Here is a 21,027-nt window from a genome sequence, read left to right on the forward strand (position 1 = left end):
GTTAGCTTTTGCTTATAATAAAAAAAAAACATAAAATATCAAAAATAAATAAAAAAAATCAAAGTTTTCTTAAGGTCACAAAGCTTTAATTACTATGCATTGCATGAGCATATACATCTATTGATCTGTCTAACTAGGAGTGTTAATGAGCTTAGCTGGCTCATGAACAACCCGAAATCAGCTCGGAATTTTTACAAGTCGAAACATAGCCATGTTCGGCTCAGAAGCTCGGGAACAAGCTCAAAATTTTTTTTAATTTTTTTTTTTTACATTGTAATCTTAAATATTGATAGAATATTTTTAACAAGTCAAAAAAAAGAAAAAAAAACTTAGTTATAATGTATTATATCTTAGAAATAGACATTATATTGTTAGGATTTTTCAAAACTAAATCGAGTTTTATTGTAACTTAAACTCGATAATTTAATCTCGAAAAAGATGGAGGCTCAACTCAGCGCGAACTTGAGCTCAAACTTGAGCAATAGTGTAACGAGCTAAGCCTGAGCTACCCACGTTCGGTGTCGGCTTGGCTTATTAACACCCCTAGGTCCAACACGGTGTCATCTACTAAGCCAAAAAAAACCACTGACTCCGTAATAACGTCAATTTCAACACATTTGTGAAACGGGAAATCACTAATCACGTCAATTTCAACAGATTTGTCAAATAAAATTTTTGTGCGATCGTAGAATCTGTAAATTTTCTGTGTGCTATTGTTAATTCCAAAAAAAAACTTCCTTAAAACAGCAAAATTTAAATACCAAAAAGCCAACACAATTAAAACCTTGCCTCATCCCACTTCCCACTTCCCACTTACCACATTTCCACCTCCCCACTCTCTCTCCACGCGCAGATCTCTTTCTCTCTCCTCCATTTTCTCTCTCCTCCATTTTCATGGCGATTATGCTCGATTCTCTCCTTCTTCCTCGAGCTTCAGCTTTTCCTTCTGCTGTATTATCTCCGATTTCTACTTCATCTTCTTCCTCAGTTTCTTCTCTCTCCTCTTCCTCTCTCAAATTACCAGAGTTTAGAGGCTTGAAGATCAGCTCCGATTTCTCAACTCGCGCTGTTCGATCGGTGAGTTCGCTCACTAGAATCGCTCCTCGTTCTGGCCGAATCGTTTGTGAGAGCTCTGATACTGCTTTTCAATGTGAGTATGATATAATTTCTTCTCCATTTTCGTTGATTTTTTGAAGTTTGGATTGTTTGTTGTTAGGTTTTTAGTTTGGGCGGTTATGATGCTTTGAATGTTCTAAAATGACCTAAAATTTCAATTTCGATTCTGAATTTAGGATTATTTCGATGAGTTTACTTTGACAAATGACCTATGTTTCAGTTCTTAATTGATGACGTGAAAATTGATCGCTGAGCACTATGATGATAGTGATATATAACCTAAATTTCAGTTTGAATATCACCTGGAATTTCTATTCTGAATGTTGAAATGATACGACTCGAGTATCAACGATATGATATGTGACCTAAATTTCAGTTATGAAACGATCAAAAATTTCAAAGTGAAGATTGAATGGACGAGATTTAGCTTAGGAAATGTTGAGTCAATAATTGATGATAATACTATCATATACGAATAGATAATGTCAATGTTCATGTACGGAGTATGATTTTGAATTGTACTTCGTATTCTGAATTGATTTTGAATTGCCATGAGGAAAATAATTGTCAATCACATATTATGGTCCATGTTTGTGTTTTGTATGCAAATACCATGGAATCGCATAACATTCTTATAAGTAATTATTTATTTATTTATTTTATGGTTACATGTAGAAATTGGACTTAGAGATATTGTTGTAAGCATTACGTGTTCTTTGAGCATTCAGAGGTTGGTGATTTAAGATTGGACTCTGGCTTGGGAAGACCGTAGTTGTGTTGTTGGAATTGATTTGATTGTTTATATGCTGTATATTTCAGCTTGTATTGTTTTATGAGGTTTAGGTGTGATATTGTCACTGCATTTCCTCCTGGTAGCACTATCTCTAAATAACTGCTAGTAGTCACAAAATTATTGAGTGAAAAACTAATTTTTCTATCAAAATTTTGACCAGTCATCTTTTTTTCTTTTCCTCTAATTCTGATGACGGATTCAGAAAATGACTGATTGAGCTATGTGTAAGTATAAATTGTGTTCCTATAATTACATTCCCATGTTAGAAATAAGGATTACTGCAATGGAGTGTTTTATTAAGTGTTCAACTATGAAATGAAATCATTTGTACAAAGTATAATCTAGATACCAGTACTAGCAAAGGCACTACACACATTGTATAAAAATAAGGTAGCAAAAAGATAATAGTCAACTTTATTGGAGTTTAAGTATGAAAGAGATAGGGAAGTGAAATGGAGTTGAGAAGAAAACAAGAAGAGGATCAAAGGGTGGAAATAGTAGGACAGAGGCAGAAATTAGTTTCTGGCCCTTATCTTTGTTGTCCTAATATGCTCTTAAAGTAAAGAATATATAGCCTTTGAGATAATTTCTGAAAGAATATATGTGTTATATTATCTCTGAACCTTGTATTTGGAGCATATATTGCAGGCACCTAAATAAGTTTTATTATTAGATGATCAATAGTAGCCCACCTTCTCCAACCTGCCAACCAAGTAAATATTTGATTTCTAGAAAGTGCAAGCTTTTCCATATTTTGTTCAATGTAAGTATGGGTTACCGAGGCATGATTTAGCCATTATGATGCAAAGTCAAAATATATTTTGCTTTGTGGCTGTCTGCACCTTTGCTCAAGATATATATATATATATATATATATATATATATATATATATATATATATATATATATGTATATATATTGTAGATATACTGTGAAAGTAATAGTTCTAAGCTTAATGGAGTGCAGTACTGTGCAATTTACTAGGAAAATCTGTGGTGGCTTGTTTGAATTGTTGTGTACGAAATCTTGGATGTTAAAAAATGTCACAAGTTTTCTTTTATCAGGAATTATGCCATGATTTAGAATGTGGACATTGTGTTGAAATAATAGTGAAGGAAAAAATATTTAAGGATTTGATTTGCTAGTCGTACTAGGAAAAGGTAGTACCATTGTTCCAGAAGCATGGCAAATGGAAGCTTTTAGGGAAAGTAAACAACACTCTTTTGGATATTATAAGTTAGAAGTGTGATTCCTCTAAGGACTTGAGAAATAAAAGGCAATAATAGAGTTTGACCTCTTTTGGTCCACTATTTAACTAGTTATGTACCAATTCGAGAATTGTTTTTATATTGAATATATAATCTCATCTATGTGTATTGAGTACATAACCATTGCTGTGCTGTTTGCTGTTGCTTTTGAAGTTAAACCCTGGTGAGTTCTTAGAATTTGTGGTGTGCCGTGTGAGTATTGAATATAAGGGCCTAAAGGACATGGAAAATGGTCTGATGAGTCATACTCCCTCCATCCCACATTACTTTTTTCCTTTGGATTTTCATAATTAAGTAATTTGAAAGATTAAAATGTAAATCCCCGCCCCCCCCCCCCCCCCCCCCCCCCCCCTCTTTTAAAGTAAATCTATGACAAGGAGAGATTACTTTTAACTCATTTTGAAACTTAGTGAGTCTTGATGGTCCCCATGAATTCTTTTATTTATAGTTGGCACATTTTTAGGGAAAATTTGAGGATATTTGTGTTTAATATTTTTCCAATGAAGTCGGGAATAATTTATAACCATAAAAGGAAATGGGAAACACATTTTTGGACACCAAAGTTGGAAATGGGAAAAGTGAAATGGGACAGAGGGAGTAGTAAAGTAAGGAAGAGTTTCACTAGAAAAGTGGTGTCAAAGACTTAAAGGAATTCACCAGACTTCCTAGTCACTGATTACGATCAGTCGTTTGACTCTCATTGCTACCAATTCGTTGATCATCATTGCCTCTTTGAGCCTATGCATGTTGTATGGAAAAATTAATGCTGAATAGACGTTATGTTCACCATAAGACTGGACAACAAATAAGCTAGGTCAGTTGGATCACTTATCCCTTCCTTAAACACAACAATTAGAGTAAAAGAGGGTTATCCATAATTGTTGTTCAAGTAAGCAAGTAAACTACTAGCATCAGATCTAGGTGATATAAGTCTAAGTTTATAGCTCGTTTAACAATCTTTCTAATTCTATCTATGTGGGAAAGACAAATGGTTCATCCTTTAGAAGCCCTTGAACCCTATCCTTTTTTATTTGGAAAAGGTTGATCTTGCTTGGGCCACTGAAAGAAGAAGATTATTTAAAGATTGAGTTATTGGACTGGACATTCTTGCTAGGAGGAGGGGAGGAGAAATTAGAAAACTCATGGGCTGATTATGGTTTTAGAGATAATGAATTGCTAAGCCTATTTGATGGGTTGAAAAGCCCATGTCCGAGTCCAAAATGAAACGGAATCACTTGGAAAAGTTGAGGGTGGGGTGGGGTGGGGGGCATGGAAATTTCCTAAGAAACAATGAATCAAAGTCTTATATAATAAGATGCATTACATTGTGGGAAAGAAGAGCATTCATTAGAAGCCATATTATTATAGTTACAAGTACATATTGGACTTAGAGATATTGTTGTAAGTGTTAGGCATCCTTTGAGATTTGAGCATCCTGAGGTTGATGGGGAAACATTGGACTCTGTCATACAATGGCATAGGATGACTGAAGATGTGTTGTTGGAATTGATTTGATTGGCTATAAGCTGTACATTTCACCTGGTCTGCTTTTATAAGTTTTTGGTGTGATTTTGTCGGTATATATTTTTCCTGGCCTCACTGTCTCATAGGATTAGTCACAACTTATTGCAGAGAGAATCTAATTTCCCTGTCAAAATTTTGACCACTTTCCTTTCCATTCTATTTCTGATAAATGATTCAGCAAATGGCTGATTGAAGTATGTGTAAGAATAACATGTGTTCCTATTATTACATTCCTACACTAGATATAGCCAATACTTTAATGAAGTATTTGGTAAGGTGTTAAACTATGAAATGAAATGGATTCAATTGTACAAAGTATAATCTAGATTTCACTACTAGCAAAGACACTAGACACAACAAAATATGGCCCACTTATCATAGTAGAGTAAGGTGGCAAAAAGATAATATTTAATTTTTTCTGGAATTCAACTATGAAAGAAAGAAAGATGTGAGATGGAGGGTGAGGGTGAGGGTGAGGGTGAGGATGAGGAGATTAAGAGAAGAGGGTCGAAGACTTGAAGGGTGGAAATAGGAGGGAGGCTTTCAGTTTAGAGGATTTCAGTTTAGAGTTACGAAGCATAAATTGTTTCTGTGGGTGGCAGAATGACTACAGTTGAGAGGAGTCAGTTACCTTCAATTAACAGAAATGGTTATCAATGTGTCCCTACCAAACAGTGGATAAGAGAATCTAATGCCTGAATCAGTTTCCGGCCCTTACTTTTGTCGTTTCAAACATGTCCTTAAAGTGAAAACATAGCCTTTGGGATTTTTTGAAATAATAAATGTGCCACATCTTCTCCAAATTTTGTACTTGAAACATAAGTTTTGGGCACCTAAATTGCTAAAATGTTTTTATTTATTTATTTTTATTAGATAATCAACAGTAGCTCGCCTTCTCCAACCTGCCAACAGTAACCTGCTTTGGCTATTTACACCTTTGCTCAGGATATATGTTGTTGATATATCGTGATAATAAAAGTAATAAGCTTATTGGAGTGCTAATACTCAGCAATTTTCTAGGAAAATCTATGGGGACCTGTTTAAATTGTTGTGTATGAATACCTTGGATGCTTAAGAATGTCACTAGCTTTCTTTTTGTTGGGCATTATGCTATCATTCAGAATATGCACATTGCTCAAAAATAATAATGAATGGAAACAGATAAAGAATTTGATGTGTTATTCATACTAGGAAAATGTAGTACCACTGTACCAGAACATGGTTAATGGTTGAATGGATGCTTTTGGGGAAAGTAAACTGTACTTTTTTGGACTTCATAAATTAGAAGTGTGTTTCCTTGTAGGACTTGACAAACAATAGGCAATGAAAGAGCTTCACCTTTACTGACCCACAAGTACTGACCCACAAGTATGTACCGAGGTGAGGTGTTCCTAACCCAAAAAATATATTGTTTTCTAAAGTGAAGATTCTGCTGGAGTTATGGGGTCTTCATAAATACATTTTAGTAGCATAAAATTTGGAAAATTGGCAGAAAGTAATTCAAAGTATTACCTATATTCTCAATGTAATAAATAATTATGTACAAAGAATTTTGTATTTTTTTACAATTTATCAATGCAATGGTTTACTTTATGTCAAAAGTTCCATAAATACTTTTCATTTTTCCAAATTAAAATGATTTATTCAGGTATCCAATATTATGAAAAAAGTTTGTAATCTCTAAAGTTATTCATTATTATGAGCGGTTGTTTGGTTCAACTAAGGGAAAGGGAATGGGCTCAAGAAAGGGAAACAAGGTGAATGGAATAAAATTCCCTTAGATTTTGGAAGTTGTTTGTTTTAAACAATCATATTTATTCTTTCAACCACAACCACCACTTAAAATCAGAAAATCACCATACAACCACCCACAAGCCATAATCCATTACTTCTCACTGCTTTCGTCGCCACCTCTCCCTCTTCTGTTGTCACTGTGCCACTCTTCCCCTGTTGCCACCACACCGCCCAATCTGTCTCTCTCTCTTTTTGGAAAAATCTTAAAGTTTACCATCATGAAAATGGTAAATTCACAGTTTCAAAGGTTTAATTCAGGGTCTGTTTGGTACAGGGTATTCTATCAATTTCCTATAAGTGTATATTTTTTGAAAAATAAGTTTACCACCATGAAAATGGTAAATTTACGGTTTCAAAGGTTTAATGCAAAGTTTTTTTTTTTTCCATTTTTCTTGAATTTTTTTTTCGAATTTTTAAATTTTTATAGGCGGTTTTCGATAGCTTGGTTGTTTTTGTGGGGTGGATGAGTGGTTACCTGCGGTTTGAAGGTGGTTTCTTGGTTGGTTGAGTAATAACCGGCAAGTTGGGGTTGGTTTCGTGGTTGGCAAAATTGTTTCCGGCGATCTGAGGTGGATTTCTGCGGATCGGGGCAGTGATTTGAGGGGTCAGTGGTGGTCAACGTTACTAAGGTGGTGATATTGGTGGTCGTTGTTAGTGAGGTGATCAGCCCTCTTGAATCTCTTTCCCTTTCATGAATACCCTGTACCAAATGGCCCCTAAATATTAGAGAGTTTATAAAAACATAAACTTGTAGGAAATTTATAGATAATTTTAAGTAATTCCAGCTATAGTATTCGTATCATTCCTAGGTACTATTTTACTCCCATTGTTACAAGATAATGGATTAACATGCCACTTTTGACTTTTATACGTAGTAGTTGAATCTTTTGAAACTAAACTGTTAATATCTCATTGTTTCATATTAATTCAGTTGAGTGACTGGAATATTTTTCATGGAAGCCTAGAAAACTTCACATTACAAATTAGACTACATTTTGGGACATAATATAAATAAAGTTAACGAGCTTTGCCCTCCAAAACAAATGTAGCCTATTCTTTTGAGTCAATGTAAGAATTACTTTGATCATATAGTGTGACAATAACGTTAGTTTCATACTACATATACATTAGACAATATTACTAGGTAATCTTTTGTTGCCCCCTGGCTCTGTTGATCTGTTTAGCATACCTTACTCTTGATTTATTATTCTGCTGTTGCTAGAAGGTTGAGCAAAATATAGGCAGAGCGACTAGGTGTTTATTTACCTGTTAAAGGTTTGATATAGGTGTTTGTGTTGGGCTATGTATGTTTATTTCCTTACCCTTGATTTATTATCCCGCTGTTGTCAGAAGAAGGTTGAGTAAAGTATAGAGAAAGGTTTGACTCGGTGTTATTTTTTACTTGTTAGAGGTTTCATTGGGTGATTGTAATGGGTTAGGTTTGTTGGAGGTGAAATGCTCTTATATGTAATTCTCTGTTTCACAATCTAAGGTTTATTCAGGGCACTCAAACAAGCATCCTAAGACTCCTAACTAAAACCGATCGCAATCTATGGTTATAAAAACTATATAAACTGGATTCAGTTATTAGGGTTCGCTCTTTACTCCTAAATTATTTTAGAATTCTTGACAAACATGTATTACCGGCCTTTAGTTTTTGACCAGGCTGGTGGTCTGGAGGATGTGGAACTAAATTGTAGCTACTTAATGAGTTAATGGGTTGCTTTAAAAGTTCCTTTAAGGTTTGCCTCTCTTTTTTGGGAGAGTCCTTTAAGGTTTGCCTCTCTTTTTTGGGAGAGCTACCAGTTTAGGTGAGGATTGATGATTACAGTCTGTTGCCTGTTGAAATTTATTTGCAATCAAAACTCTTTGCTTACAACCACTCAGTGATCGATTCTTTTTTTAAAAAAATATTTTATTGCCTTTTCCCCCCATCTCTGCTGTACCGAATTTCCTAGTATTCCTCACAAGTCAAGCAAGTAACTGTGGGGGGGGGGGGGGGGGGGGAAGGGTGTGGAGATTAAAAGCTGTTGGGAAGTCATTTATCCATTCTTTTAGTTATTGTACAAAATACTGAGGATTTTCTTTTGTAAAGACTGCTTTATTTTTGCATCAATTGTTTGAGAGTATTATTGAATTACATGCCTAAGTATTTGAGTAAAATTATGTACCTTCTACTTTGTTATTAGTATTACTAGTATATACTTTAAAGGAAACATCACCCTGAATTATACTTGCTTTTGGATGGAGAAATGCAGTGCCTTCTGTAACTGAAGAAACATGGAAATCTCTAGTCCTGGAGTCGGATTTACCTGTCATGGTTGAATTTTGGGCTCCATGGTGTGGGCCTTGCAGAATTGTCCAACCTGTAATTGATGAGTTATCTAAGGAGTTTGCTGGTAAGCTTAAGGTGTTCAAAGTTAACACTGATGAGAGTGCAACCATCGCATCTGATTATGGAGTCCGAAGCATTCCCACAGTTATAATCTTCAAGAATGGCGAGAAGAAAGAAGCAATTATTGGCGCTGTTCCCAAATCCACTTTAACCTCCAGCATAGAGAAGTTTTTGTGAACATGATATGTAGTGGATGCCTATGCGGGATTCCAACTTTTCTAGTGCTTCTTTTTTGCCCTTTTTTCATTAGGTATTATATGGTAATGCTTTGTTAAAACAATAAACTTTCGGGCGATCCTGTATAGTTGATGCTATTGTATTTGGGCTCCTTGGAAGATCAAGTTAAATTTTTCGTAGTTGTGGATACATTTGTATCTGTTCTTATTTGTGTGGTCTTGCCTTGCATACACATGCTTGTTCACAAATCCTCCATACATTCATTCTGTAATCCAGAATAATGATAAGGCAGTTGCTTTCCATGGCATTTCAGTGTTTTGCAGGTTTTCTAACCTTCGTGCTACAACCTCTGGCTAGTTCATTCTAGATTGTACTTGATGATGATGAAATTTGTTCATCACAAATCTCACATATACTTGGTCTAATATAAGTCTATGCAGGAGTAATTTGTTTATACATTCATATAGGGGCTCCAAAATCTGTGACAGCGCAACCTTCGAGTCCGTCTCTGAATTAGAATTCAAGCTCTCTAGGACTCTATTTGGCTGTTAGTGTTGTATATCGTTTCTCTGGTATTGCAGAAAATTTAAGTGTATGTAATTTTGGTCATTGAGATTTGAGAAAGGCTAAGTGTGTGGACTTGTGGTTTGGTATTGTATGATCGTTACGTATAACTTTTAATTTGGCTCCACATTATGGCCAAATGTCTAGCTAGTAAGAAGTATGTACAAACTATGGTCCAAAGTACTCCGTTTTCGAAGAAAGTCATGTCATTTGTTCTGCATTTAAATTTTTGATGGGCCAATTAATTTTTTTTTTTTTGAGGGAAGTTGGAAGCCAATAAAGTCATGGCGTTATAGGTAAGCATTAATATACAAATCATTTGTCCTTTGTTTAAAAAAAATAATAATAATAATTAAAAATTGAACTATGGCTTAAGAATTTAAGATTAGATTATACGCGCACGGAATTGTTGCAACTGCACATTGTTTAAAGCTTATGAGATTAAACAAATTTTTTTGTTTATTTGTTTTAAGTTATGGGCATTAATAAAGTGTTTCAGTTATTAAAAGAAAAACAATAGAGTAATAGGGGAAGAAAACCAGAAAAAGAAGGCCAAAATCATTACATTGAACCTAACATAATAGTCCAAATTAATAATTCAATTACATGTGCTAAACCAACAAAGGCCTACTTCTTCTGTAGTTCCTACATGATAACGTTGCAATAAAACAATAGTTACTTATCTCGATGTTGCTTAAATCAAAGTGACAATTGTCGTGTCGTTGTAAACCGCTGCCTTAAACGACGATTCCGCGCTACCCTCCGATGCAGTAGACGTGAAGCGGTCGCCCTCCAGGATAAACACAACACCGGAGTTTATGTGTACTTACAAACCCGACTGAAACTCAAAATACTTGTCCAGATTACATAACCGTGTTTAGTGTTTAGATAAGAGAGAAAGATAGAAATTGAGGTGTATTTTTTTTATGATGTTAAGGCTGGTTTTTATATAGAAACAAAAGGCAACGGTAAGCACACGAATGGGGAAAAACGACCGAAATTAAGGAGCATAATTGTAGCCATAAAGGTCATAACAGTCGGGTACAATCAAGCCATAAAGGCCCCAACACTCGACCCTTCTATATTTTGTATGGAGTCTTGTCAAGCTTCATGTAAGGAACCATGTTCAAAACATGACAAGCTGAAAGAAAAACCTCCCCCATATGTTCTTAGGAAGCCCATAACTAATAAGCATAGAATTCATCATATTCTTTAAAATTCTATTTTTTCTTTCGGCTATACCATTTTGTTCGGGTGCATATGGAGCTGTCGTTCATGTACAATGTCGTTTTACTCACTAAATGCCTTAAGAGTGTTAGGGTCATACTCACCACCCCTATCTCTCATGAGCCTCTTAATCTTCTTGCCCAAGTTTTCTACCTCAACCTTATATTTGAGGAACATTTCCTCAGCTTCATCCTTAGACCTAAGAAGATAAACCATGGTGAAACGAGAACATTCATCAACAAAAGTAATGTAATACTTTTTACCCCCTGCTCTAATACTTCATTAGTCTGTCTATCTACTGATTTAAATGGCTACTTTGTAAATTTGGCTTCAACGCATATTTCACATTTTGAAAAATTAGTATTAGAAAAATGTGGAATCAAATTTAAGTGTTTAAGCCTTTCAATCGAATCAATATTAACGTAACCCAACCTTTCATGTCATAAATCAATAGACTCGGCAATATAAGCAGAAGAAGTACTAGCTTAGCATTCTCATTCATATTGTCAATTTTAACATCAAGAGTAAAAATCCCCACATTACAAAAGCCCTTCCCCACAAATCCCCCCATTGTGAGTAAGAACTTATATATTAGAATCAAAAGAGAGCTTCAGTCGAGCTTTCATGAGCAAACTACCAGAAATTAAATTCCTGCGCATTTCTAGAACATGAAAAACATTATAGAGAGTAAGCAATTTTTGAGGAGTGAGAGTGAGAACGGTCTTCCCTTTGCCTTGGGAAGGAGCGGAAGCTGAGTTACCCATGAAGACATTTTCACCATCAACTTTGTCATAGGTAGTGAACATGTCTTTGACGTTGGTGCAAATGTTCCTTGTTGCTCCAATGTCAACCATCCACTCAGCAGCATTTCCTATCAAGTTAGCTTCTAAAACAACAGCAATAATAACATTTAGAATCCTCAGTGAGATTCGCTAGACTTTGCCCATTTTCTTCTTGACCCTGTAATCATTAGCCTATGAACCGTTAGATCATATTCAAAACAAGTTCCCTTAAACTTAAACTTATAAACTTTCCCTTTAGGCTTAAGAGAACTGTGTTTTGCCTTTGGATTGGTTGTTGGGTTTGGGTTCAACAAGATTGGCTTTGGCAAAAGAAGAAGGGAAAACATATCGGCATTTGTCCTTAATACGATTTTTCTCCTCAATATATTTTGAGATGTCCCACAAGCTCCTCTAAGGTTAGGTCTTTCTTTCTATGCATCAATTGACTACGAAAATCCTTCCAAGAAGGAGGGACGGAGTTTCTCAACCAAAACAACAACAAAGGTAATATCACAAATAGACAGACCTTCAGCAGGCATATTAATACACACATTCTCATAAGCATGAATCTAATCAATAATAGGCTTATCATCCACCACTTGCAAAAGGGTTTTCTATTTTTTTTTTTGGCCATTTAGGCCGAAAATTAGACTATTTCCAACCCTTTTCCCCTTAATTATTTTTCTTTAGTTTTTGCAATTTATATATCAATAATAAATCTACACGAGTAGTGTAGATGTTCGTCCGTCTCCTTATGGTAGAGTCATTAGTTTTTGTTAGTTTAGTTGTTTGTTTTTGTTTAGTTTCTTTTTTTTTTTTTTTTTTTTTTTTTTTTTGTTGGTGTGTGTTAGGGTTCATTAAAAAGGTAATCATATTTTGCCCAATTATCTGTTCGTTGGCAAAGAGTTGTCCGGGATCGCAACGGTTGTCAAATATTCAAAGGCATTCAAGTTAATCAGATGAAAATATCCTTATGGCTACAACAAATCGTTAGACCGTCTCTCCGAAAAGGCTGTATATTCTAGAGATGTGTGCGAGATATGTACCACAATGCAAGATCTATTCAACGATCGTAGCTTTGATGAAGGAAATCCTTATTTGATTCGATTTTATGTATTTGTTGACTTAGATTTCATTTGTAGATGTCGTATGGCTTTTGATTAATGAATTGATTTGTTTAAAAAAAAAAGGGAAATTCTCTTTGGTGAACTCCAACTTTTTACTTTTCTAAGTGGTAAACATTCTTAAATTTTATTATCAATGGTAAACCTCAATTTGTGATTACCATTGATAAGTGTTATTTTAATAAAAAATCCTTAACTATGGTTAGTTTTTTATTTTTTTAATAATTATATTATTATAAAAATATTTTTCAAAAAAAAAACCAAACCCCTCCCCCACCCAACCAGCAGCCCCTCCCCCTCCACCACCGTCAGCCCCGACCACCAGCCCAACCCCCACCCTGATTGACCCCCGACCACCAAACATCCTCCCAGCCCAACCCCCGACCACCGAAACCCCCACCCAACTTAACCCCGACCACCAAACAACCTCAAAGCCCAACCCCCGACCACCGAAACCACCACCTGACCTGGCCCCGACCCCTAAAAACGCCACCTGACCCCCAAAACAGCAACGAACTCCAACAAAACCACCGCCACCCCCACCGCAAAACTCCAACCAGTTACCTCGACCACCCGCGCATCTCCCTTTGCTGCTCAGCCATAATCAGCGGAAAACAGGGGAGGGGGTGGTTTCGGAGCTGTAGTGGTCGCGAAGTGGTGGAATCTGGGTTGCGGTAGTCGAGAAGTGGTGGAATCGAGGCAGCGGTGGTCGGTTTTGCGGGTTAGGGTTTGTTTGGATGGGTGGCGCGACGGTAAGGGGTGGTCGAAGTAACTGGGCATGGGTCGCGCGGCGGTGGGTGAGCTGGAAGCCGCCGTCCAATTTGGGGGAGAGGGGAGCTGCGTGAAGGTCAGGGGGAGAGAGAATGGTGGTGAAGGTGGTGGCAGCCTAGCAGGGGTGGGGGGAAGGGGTGGTTAGGGCTTGGGTCAGGTGGCTAGGTGGGTAGGGAAATAAATTAGGGCAAAATAGGAATTTCAGGTTTTTTTTTTTAAAAAAAACATTTTTAAATGTAACCATAGTTAAATAATTAGATTAAATCATTATTAAGGTTACCAATTGATTAGTCATTCTATTTGGGGTTTACCATTGATAATAAATTTTAAGAATGTTACCACTTGTAAAATTAAGTAATTGGAGTTCACTAGTGAGAATTTCCCAAAAAAAAAAAAAAAAAAAAAAAAAAAATCCACCACTTGAAAACTTTACCACTTACTAATACAATACGCTTAGTGTACCAGCATCATCAGTTCCATATTTTTTCTTTGAAGCATCCCTAATGTCCTTAGCATGATAAAAACCCATATAAATATCCAATAGAATTTTCGACATATAATGCAGCAACATGTCTTTACAGAGTCTATCATCCTTAACGAACTTAACATTAATTAGTTTCAGACCAATCATCTATCCTTATCAATAGGTTCAACAATTTCATCAAGCACATACTCAACATCAGTTTGTTCCAAATGAACCCGCATCCTAACAGCCCAACGTTTATAGTTCTTTTTATCAAGAGGTTCTAACTTAGGCATATCAAAAATTTGGAAGCCAAGCCATAACCATCTTTTAGATTGTTATTCTATATGCAATCAAACAGTAATTAATTATCTCGATGTTGTGTGAACCAAAGTGACAATTGTCATGTCGTGGCGAACCACTAACCTAAAAGACGATTCAGGCTACCTCCCAGTGATCCCAAAAACATAACCAACGTTTTGTATTTAGAGAAAAGAGAAAGATACAAAATGATGTATATATTCTGATGATGTGAAGGCTGATTTTTATAGAGAAAAAGAAGGCAACAGTTAGCACACGAAGGGGGAAAAAGATCGAAATAAAGGAGCAAAATTGCAGCCGTAAAGGTCGTAACAGTTAGCTACAATCAAGGAACAATGGCTGTAAATGCTTAGGAATATTATGTCAATAAAGAAAGGAAATAAAATTTCTCCAAAAAAATAGAGGGTCCACACCCACCCATGCTTGCGCATCGCATTCCTCCAGGCCCATACCCGACCCGACGCACGCATGTGTGTGGGACTCCCCTATCCTTTGTGTTTCTCTCTCTTGTTTTTATATTAAGAACTTCCAACAAAAGTTACACCTACAATTTTTTTAACTTGTAATTTGCAATTATTGATCGTGATGTGCTCTACGCATATGTAGAATTAAAGTGTGACTTTATGTTAAGATCATACCATACAATTCGTTTAAGGTATGTTCTATTTACTTGATTTTCACTTATTTGAATTTAACTTTTTTTTTTTTTTTTTTTTTTTTTTTGAGAAGAATCTGAATTTAACTTAATATACCTTATTATAACTTATTTTAGTTATAATTTGTATTTGGGTATCCCTTATTATAATTTATATTATCTGAACTTATTAAAGTCGAAATAAGTGAAAAACTGAAAATAAGCTGAACAAAATAAGCAATAATGTTCAAATAGCTCATATTCATTCTAAGGTCACTACAATTTGCTCTAAAGTCTCTGTCCCAATCCCACTCTATCAAACAAGCACGAAACTTTTGTCTTCTTTAAATTAAAAATATATAGATCACACATGCTTAATTCCTACCAATCAAACTTTCTCAACCCTCCTAATACAAGTATGCAACAAGTCAACAACCAAGAATAAAATAACATCACAAATCCTATCTGTTATATCAATCAAAAACTAAGATTAAGATAAGCCCTCAAAATACAAAAATTAATTTGACCGACATTACTACAAGTCTACAAATAAACCCTAACATAGTTTTTTATTTTTTATTTTTTTACCAAGAACATAGTTGGTGGAATGTACTTGCAATTAAATAAAAAAATGTTGGTGCCCCAATTTTTAATTAGGGCTAAAATTTCCACGCATCTTCTTTAATTATAGAGTTTGCTGGTGGGTTTACGCGGCATAAACGGTGCTCATTACTCTTTAGATTCCCTCTTTCTCTCTCCAATCTTTTCATCCTATCGCCATTTTTCTCAATCCCCATTTATCTAAATTAAGATATCTTCTTTTTCCTTAAATAATTGGGGAAAAAAAAATCAGATATTTTCATCTGTCCCAGTTGAAACCCAATTGCCAGATTATTACAGGTACATTTTCGTTAAATTTTTATTGAATTTTATTTCCCAGTAATTTTCTGGAAAATTCCCATCTGGGTTTTTGTAATTGTTGTTAATTTGTTGAATGCATAATAGTAAATACCATTTAAAAAAAAAAAATTATTGAATGCTTGATGACATACTTTTATTAAGTGAATTGCAGAAGTTATTTTTGATTTGGGGTTTATATTTCCTTTGAAATTGTTTGATCTTAGCTTTATTACATGAACATTGACGCAAAAAAGTGATTTAGGGAAAATGAGATTTCTGGGTTTGACAAATTTGAAGAGATTATCACCTTTTGATGTTCCTTTTAGTGTGTTTTGTACCTTTTAGAAATTGAGAACTTTCTATATGATTTGTTGTTTGTAAGTTAAAGTAAGCTTATGAGTGAAATTAGGCAAGTGCATTTCGTATAGAATTCTCGATCATTGGTGAAAATGCAATGTGGTTTAGAGGAAGTAAATTGTAATGCAAATGTTCTTTGAGAGGGGAATCGCTTGACTAGGATTCAGAGGTGGGGAGGAGGAAATGAATTAAAAGACGGATTTCGCTGCCCGTAGGCAAGAGAGAAACTTGTTTGATCTTGCATTGCACTTTATATCTTGATGAAATTTTATTGATCCTGCTTTCAGCTGTTGAAATTATTAATTTTGGTGGCTTGTTCATGTATGATGTATCATTCATTCCTAAAAGAACATGTTAGAGTGGCTCGTGATTAATGTATCTGATTGATTTAATCCCCATCGAAATGTTTCAGAAAATGTTTGATAGAATAGAAACAATTTGATAAGGGTATTGTCGAAGCAGGTGAGAAGAATGCAACAAGGGATTATGATGATTTGGAGACCATTATATAGTGAAGGGGCATGCTAATACAGTTGTACTTATGTTTTTATTTTTGGTTACAGTATGGTTAGCTATGACTGAAGAAGTTTTTCGGGTGTGGTTAGGCGTTTTAGTTTCACTAATGTCAATGTGATCACAATGTTGTAGCTCTATTAGTGTGTGGCTGTTTTTGGCTGGAATGAATGCTCTTTTCTGGTTATATTAGTATTTCTATACTTCTCTGGATTATGAAGAGGTGAAAATATTTTCTTAGGCTGAAGATAGGTTTCCCTAGTGCACATTTTTATTCGTATCCCTTACCTTCCTCCTGTCCTTCATTCCATCACCTGCCCTCTAATTTTCATTTTTTTTTCCCCTTTTATCTGTGAACCAAATACCTCCTAAAGGAAACCAATGTAATGTGTTATCCAAGTGATATGAGAGAATAAGAATTTTCCCATTCTCTGAAGTATTTTTACTTAAATTGAGTGTTTTTGATTAAATTCTTAGCTTGAATATCAAATAGAAAGGTTGAACTTGACCTCCCAAGACACTGGCACATTGCTAGCTGTAGGATCCTTTCTATCCCGTACTATCATTTGGGATATAACATTTTTTGGGATCAATGTAAAACTTCATTATTCATTCAAGGTCTAAGACAGAAAACTTTTGCGCGAAGACAGAAAACTTTGTTATGGATCCTGTTCTACAGGCCTAATTTATAGAGTATAAGTGTCAATACGATATTTGCAGTGCATTGAATTGAAGTACCAATGTTTACAAGGGCTGTAAATTGTTCAACTCTATCCAACTTAATAATGGTTGATTTTTTTGGTTCATGTGGATTTTATTTAGAAGTTTTCTGAAGTTTGCCAGTGCTTGGCTTTTATCATTATGATTTATGATGTGTAATAGACTGGCCTTAGGAGGGTAATTTGGCAAGTCTAGCATTATTAGGTTACGGTCTTTAGCTTTAGTATATATAGGGAGATGGGGAAAAGGCAAAGATAGGCAGAAATTTGTATTGAGGGAAACTTTAGAGAGTCATGACCTCAAGCCATTGTTGGAGAGTTGTGTTTGAGAATAATGGCCTAAATCTATTAGCTATATTCGTAAATCTTTTGCCATTTTCAATTATTAGTAAAGCTTCCATCTTTCTTATCTCTTCTTTATAAATCAATTTACCAAAAGTCAGATTATTTAGCCAATCAAAGAACCAATATTTTCTCTTTATTTTTCTGTTATTAGTGTGAGTAATACCAGTTTATTACATGATGGTGTTGAGTTACCATACAACATTAATTTTGATGGGTTATAGTTAGGACTTGAGCTCTAGAATTAAAACTTACCCAAATGACTCGGGAACTGTTGGCCACTTGGCCTTCATATTTTGAGAATTTGAGCTGTCCTAGTGGAGTGCAGTTTGTATGATGCTTGATAAGAAGTCTCCTCGGTATCTATGTTTAAAGTATATGCTTCTTTAATGATTTTAATCAGCTGGTTGGCTTGTTATCCCTGAAACCAACTATAAACTGTGTTTCATCTTTTGATATCTATGCTAGGACAAGCTCAGTATGTTGTTAAATTTTGCATCTGCTTTGTCGTTAACATCTCAAATTACCTTGGGCTAGATGTATTTTTACAACCTAGAAGCTAGACAACTTTTAGCATCTGCCTACTTATTCTAGGCCATCTGGCCATGTCTTCGAGAATGTCTATGCATCATGGAATGTACATGTTTAGGTATTTTAAGGTTTCTTTCTTGTTATACCGATGTAAATGGTGTTTTTCCATCATGTTGGTTTCGATCACTAAACCTTAGTCTAGACATCACTAAGTCAGTCAGTTCAGCCATTACTTTGATTGAAAGTTGTATCATAATCCCTCTACCTTGATCGATGAAATTCTGCCTCAACACGTCTTTTCCTGTTCATTAGCTAATTGAAGGTTACCATCTATCTTATTAGGAATGGACTTGATTCATAATTTCCAAGAATATGCTGCTGAGCGCCAATCGAGCGGAGATGCAATGGTAAATAAAACTTGTAATTCTGGTGTAGCACTAGCACCACCCTCAGAATCTGAAAGTAGTCAAGGCTCTTTTGACTGCAATATATGCTTTGACTTGGCTCATGATCCTGTTGTCACACTCTGTGGTCACCTCTACTGCTGGGCATGTATTTTTAAGTGGCTCCATGTCCAGAGCTCCTCCTCACAGCCAACTCAACAGAAGACTTGCCCTGTCTGTAAGGCAAACATCTCACAAACTTCATTGATTCCCCTTTACTGCCACGGCCCCTCCCGCAGTGAAGATGAGGTTAGGAAGTCTCAACATGATGTTATACCTCCAAGACCTGCAGCAAATTCTCCTTCAACTCAACATCTTCCTTCAAACCCATTCGAATCACAACACCCAGAGTTCCGATATGCCTCAATATCATCGTCGAATTATGTGAGTCCTACTATGGCTGGAATTCTTAATCCCACAATTGGATTACTCGGAGAGTTGGTTTACACAAGGATGCTTGGAAGCACAGGTACCAACTTATTCACCTCCCCTCGTTCAAATTCTTACGCTATCGTTGGGCATAACAATCCTCGGATGCGGAGGCAAGAACTGCAGCTAGACAAGTCCCTTGACAGAGTTTCAAAGTTTCTTTTGTGCTGTGTAGTCTTATGCCTGCTTCTGTTCTGAAAAATGTGAGTTTTTTGTATAGCTGTAAAGATTGTATAATACTACCACTCGTTATGGAGTTGTTGAAACTCTTTATAAAGGAAGTGTAAGATGAGCTTGGATCAGGTGTTTGTGAATCGTAATGCTCCCAATCATTCCAATGTACTGCAGGGCGTCTCTGGTTATGGAAGCGAACTTTGCAAAAAAATTCATTTGAATATTGGTTATGAATAATACTGTCCATTGAATAAATTACTGTTAACTGTAATCCCTCTCATGGGTTTGTGCTCTTTTGAGGTCAATGAATAGTTCCTGCTGCATTTGAGGGAATTGTGCCTGCACTCAGTTTCTAGTAAACTACTCTGCATTCGCTTTGTCTGGCAGTAATCAAGACTTCCTGACCCAACCCTCATAACTCGACCCGAAAATTGACTTGAAATCATTTACCTGAACTAGAATTAACACGATCCAACCCGTACCCGACCCAAAGCGGAGTTGACCCAAATGTGACTCAATGCCCGAAGTGACCCAATCCAATTTGATTGACCCAAATTTTGTGGCCAACTCTCAAGTTTAAATGTTCAAATCATGCAAAAAACAATCCTAATGTAACAATGCTGCGAATAATGTGTAATTTTGCAATTGAAAAAGAGTCCCACTTTATTATTTTTATGGGACTAGAAAATTGAATTGACCAGACAATTGGGCTTGAAAGTTGATCTGATTCGAACTGACCTAAATATTTGTTAACACAAAATGATCCGACCCGAACAACTCGTTTGCTAGGTCTTAATCATTAATAAATGGGTTCACAATGATCTCAATAAATACTTGTTATAATAGATTTTAGCCTTCAATGTTCTCTTAATCTCTGAATTCTGGTTGGGTTGAAAAGAGTTCATTTGGTTGGTGGGTTGGTTTGATTAGTTTTGCACGAGTTCAAATTGGGTGGACATATTTGGTTTCAGTTGATATCATCAGTTAGTAAACGGATTAGCCTATTTATATTGAGCTCGGATTTATGGCAGGGGTGGGGTGTTGGGTTTGAATGGGCTGGTTTGAAATGAATGGTGGAGTTCTTTTCTCACTCATCCAATTAATCACATGCCCTTCTATTTTCTAATTTTTGTTTAAGAAATTTTGTCTTGAAAATTGTACAAGTTAGTCTGTTGCAGATTTTATAAAACGGAGGTAGGGCGTTACTTTTTCAATAGATTACTTCATCCATCCTAAATAAGTAAATATTAGCATTAGTTTGACTTTAATGGGCTGGGCTGAAACAAATTTATTAGGTTGGTTAGTTGGTTTTGAAAATTAGTAGTTTATAATCAGATGGGGTTAGATTTGTATCCGGTCGACTCGGGTCACGTAATCAGGTTTAGAAGGATTAAGATGGTTCAAATTCATTGGGTCATATTATTTTGGGTAAATTTGACACATTGTTAAGTCATTGTCGATTTTTTAATTTTATGCTATATCTATATCAATCTATAGACAAATCTCTCTCCATTTTTGAATACTAGCTACAGTTTGACTTTGATACTACTCATATTAAAAAAAAAAAAAAACATATTTAATTGTGCAAATATGTTGCGTTGTATTAGTCTCAAATATATATATATATATATATATATATATATATATATATATATATATATATATA

At 35.4% G+C, this 21,027-nt stretch overlaps 2 protein-coding genes across 2 annotated transcripts; both read left to right on the top strand.

The window, feature by feature from the left end:
- The first annotated feature begins 800 nt into the window (after window positions 1–800).
- LOC145576769 (uncharacterized) lies at window positions 801–9,374 on the top strand. Its single transcript, XM_081634480.1, has 2 exons — window positions 801–1,150; window positions 8,754–9,374. Exons 1-2 carry the CDS (start codon window positions 895–897, stop codon window positions 9,065–9,067), a joined length of 570 nt encoding a protein of 189 aa, XP_081490606.1. The 5' UTR covers window positions 801–894; the 3' UTR covers window positions 9,068–9,374.
- Window positions 9,375–15,492: 6,118 nt separating this feature from the next.
- Window positions 15,493–19,645, top strand: LOC145576770 (E3 ubiquitin-protein ligase RMA3-like). Its single transcript, XM_081634481.1, has 2 exons — window positions 15,493–15,853; window positions 18,658–19,645. The coding sequence occupies exon 2, from the start codon at window positions 18,660–18,662 to the stop codon at window positions 19,383–19,385; it is 726 nt and encodes a 241-aa protein (XP_081490607.1). The 5' UTR covers window positions 15,493–15,853; window positions 18,658–18,659; the 3' UTR covers window positions 19,386–19,645.
- Window positions 19,646–21,027: the final 1,382 nt, after the last annotated feature.

Source organism: Chenopodium album, chromosome 13 (assembly GCF_948465745.1).
Source record: "Chenopodium album chromosome 13, dcCheAlbu1.1, whole genome shotgun sequence".
Lineage (NCBI taxonomy): Eukaryota > Viridiplantae > Streptophyta > Magnoliopsida > Caryophyllales > Amaranthaceae > Chenopodium > Chenopodium album.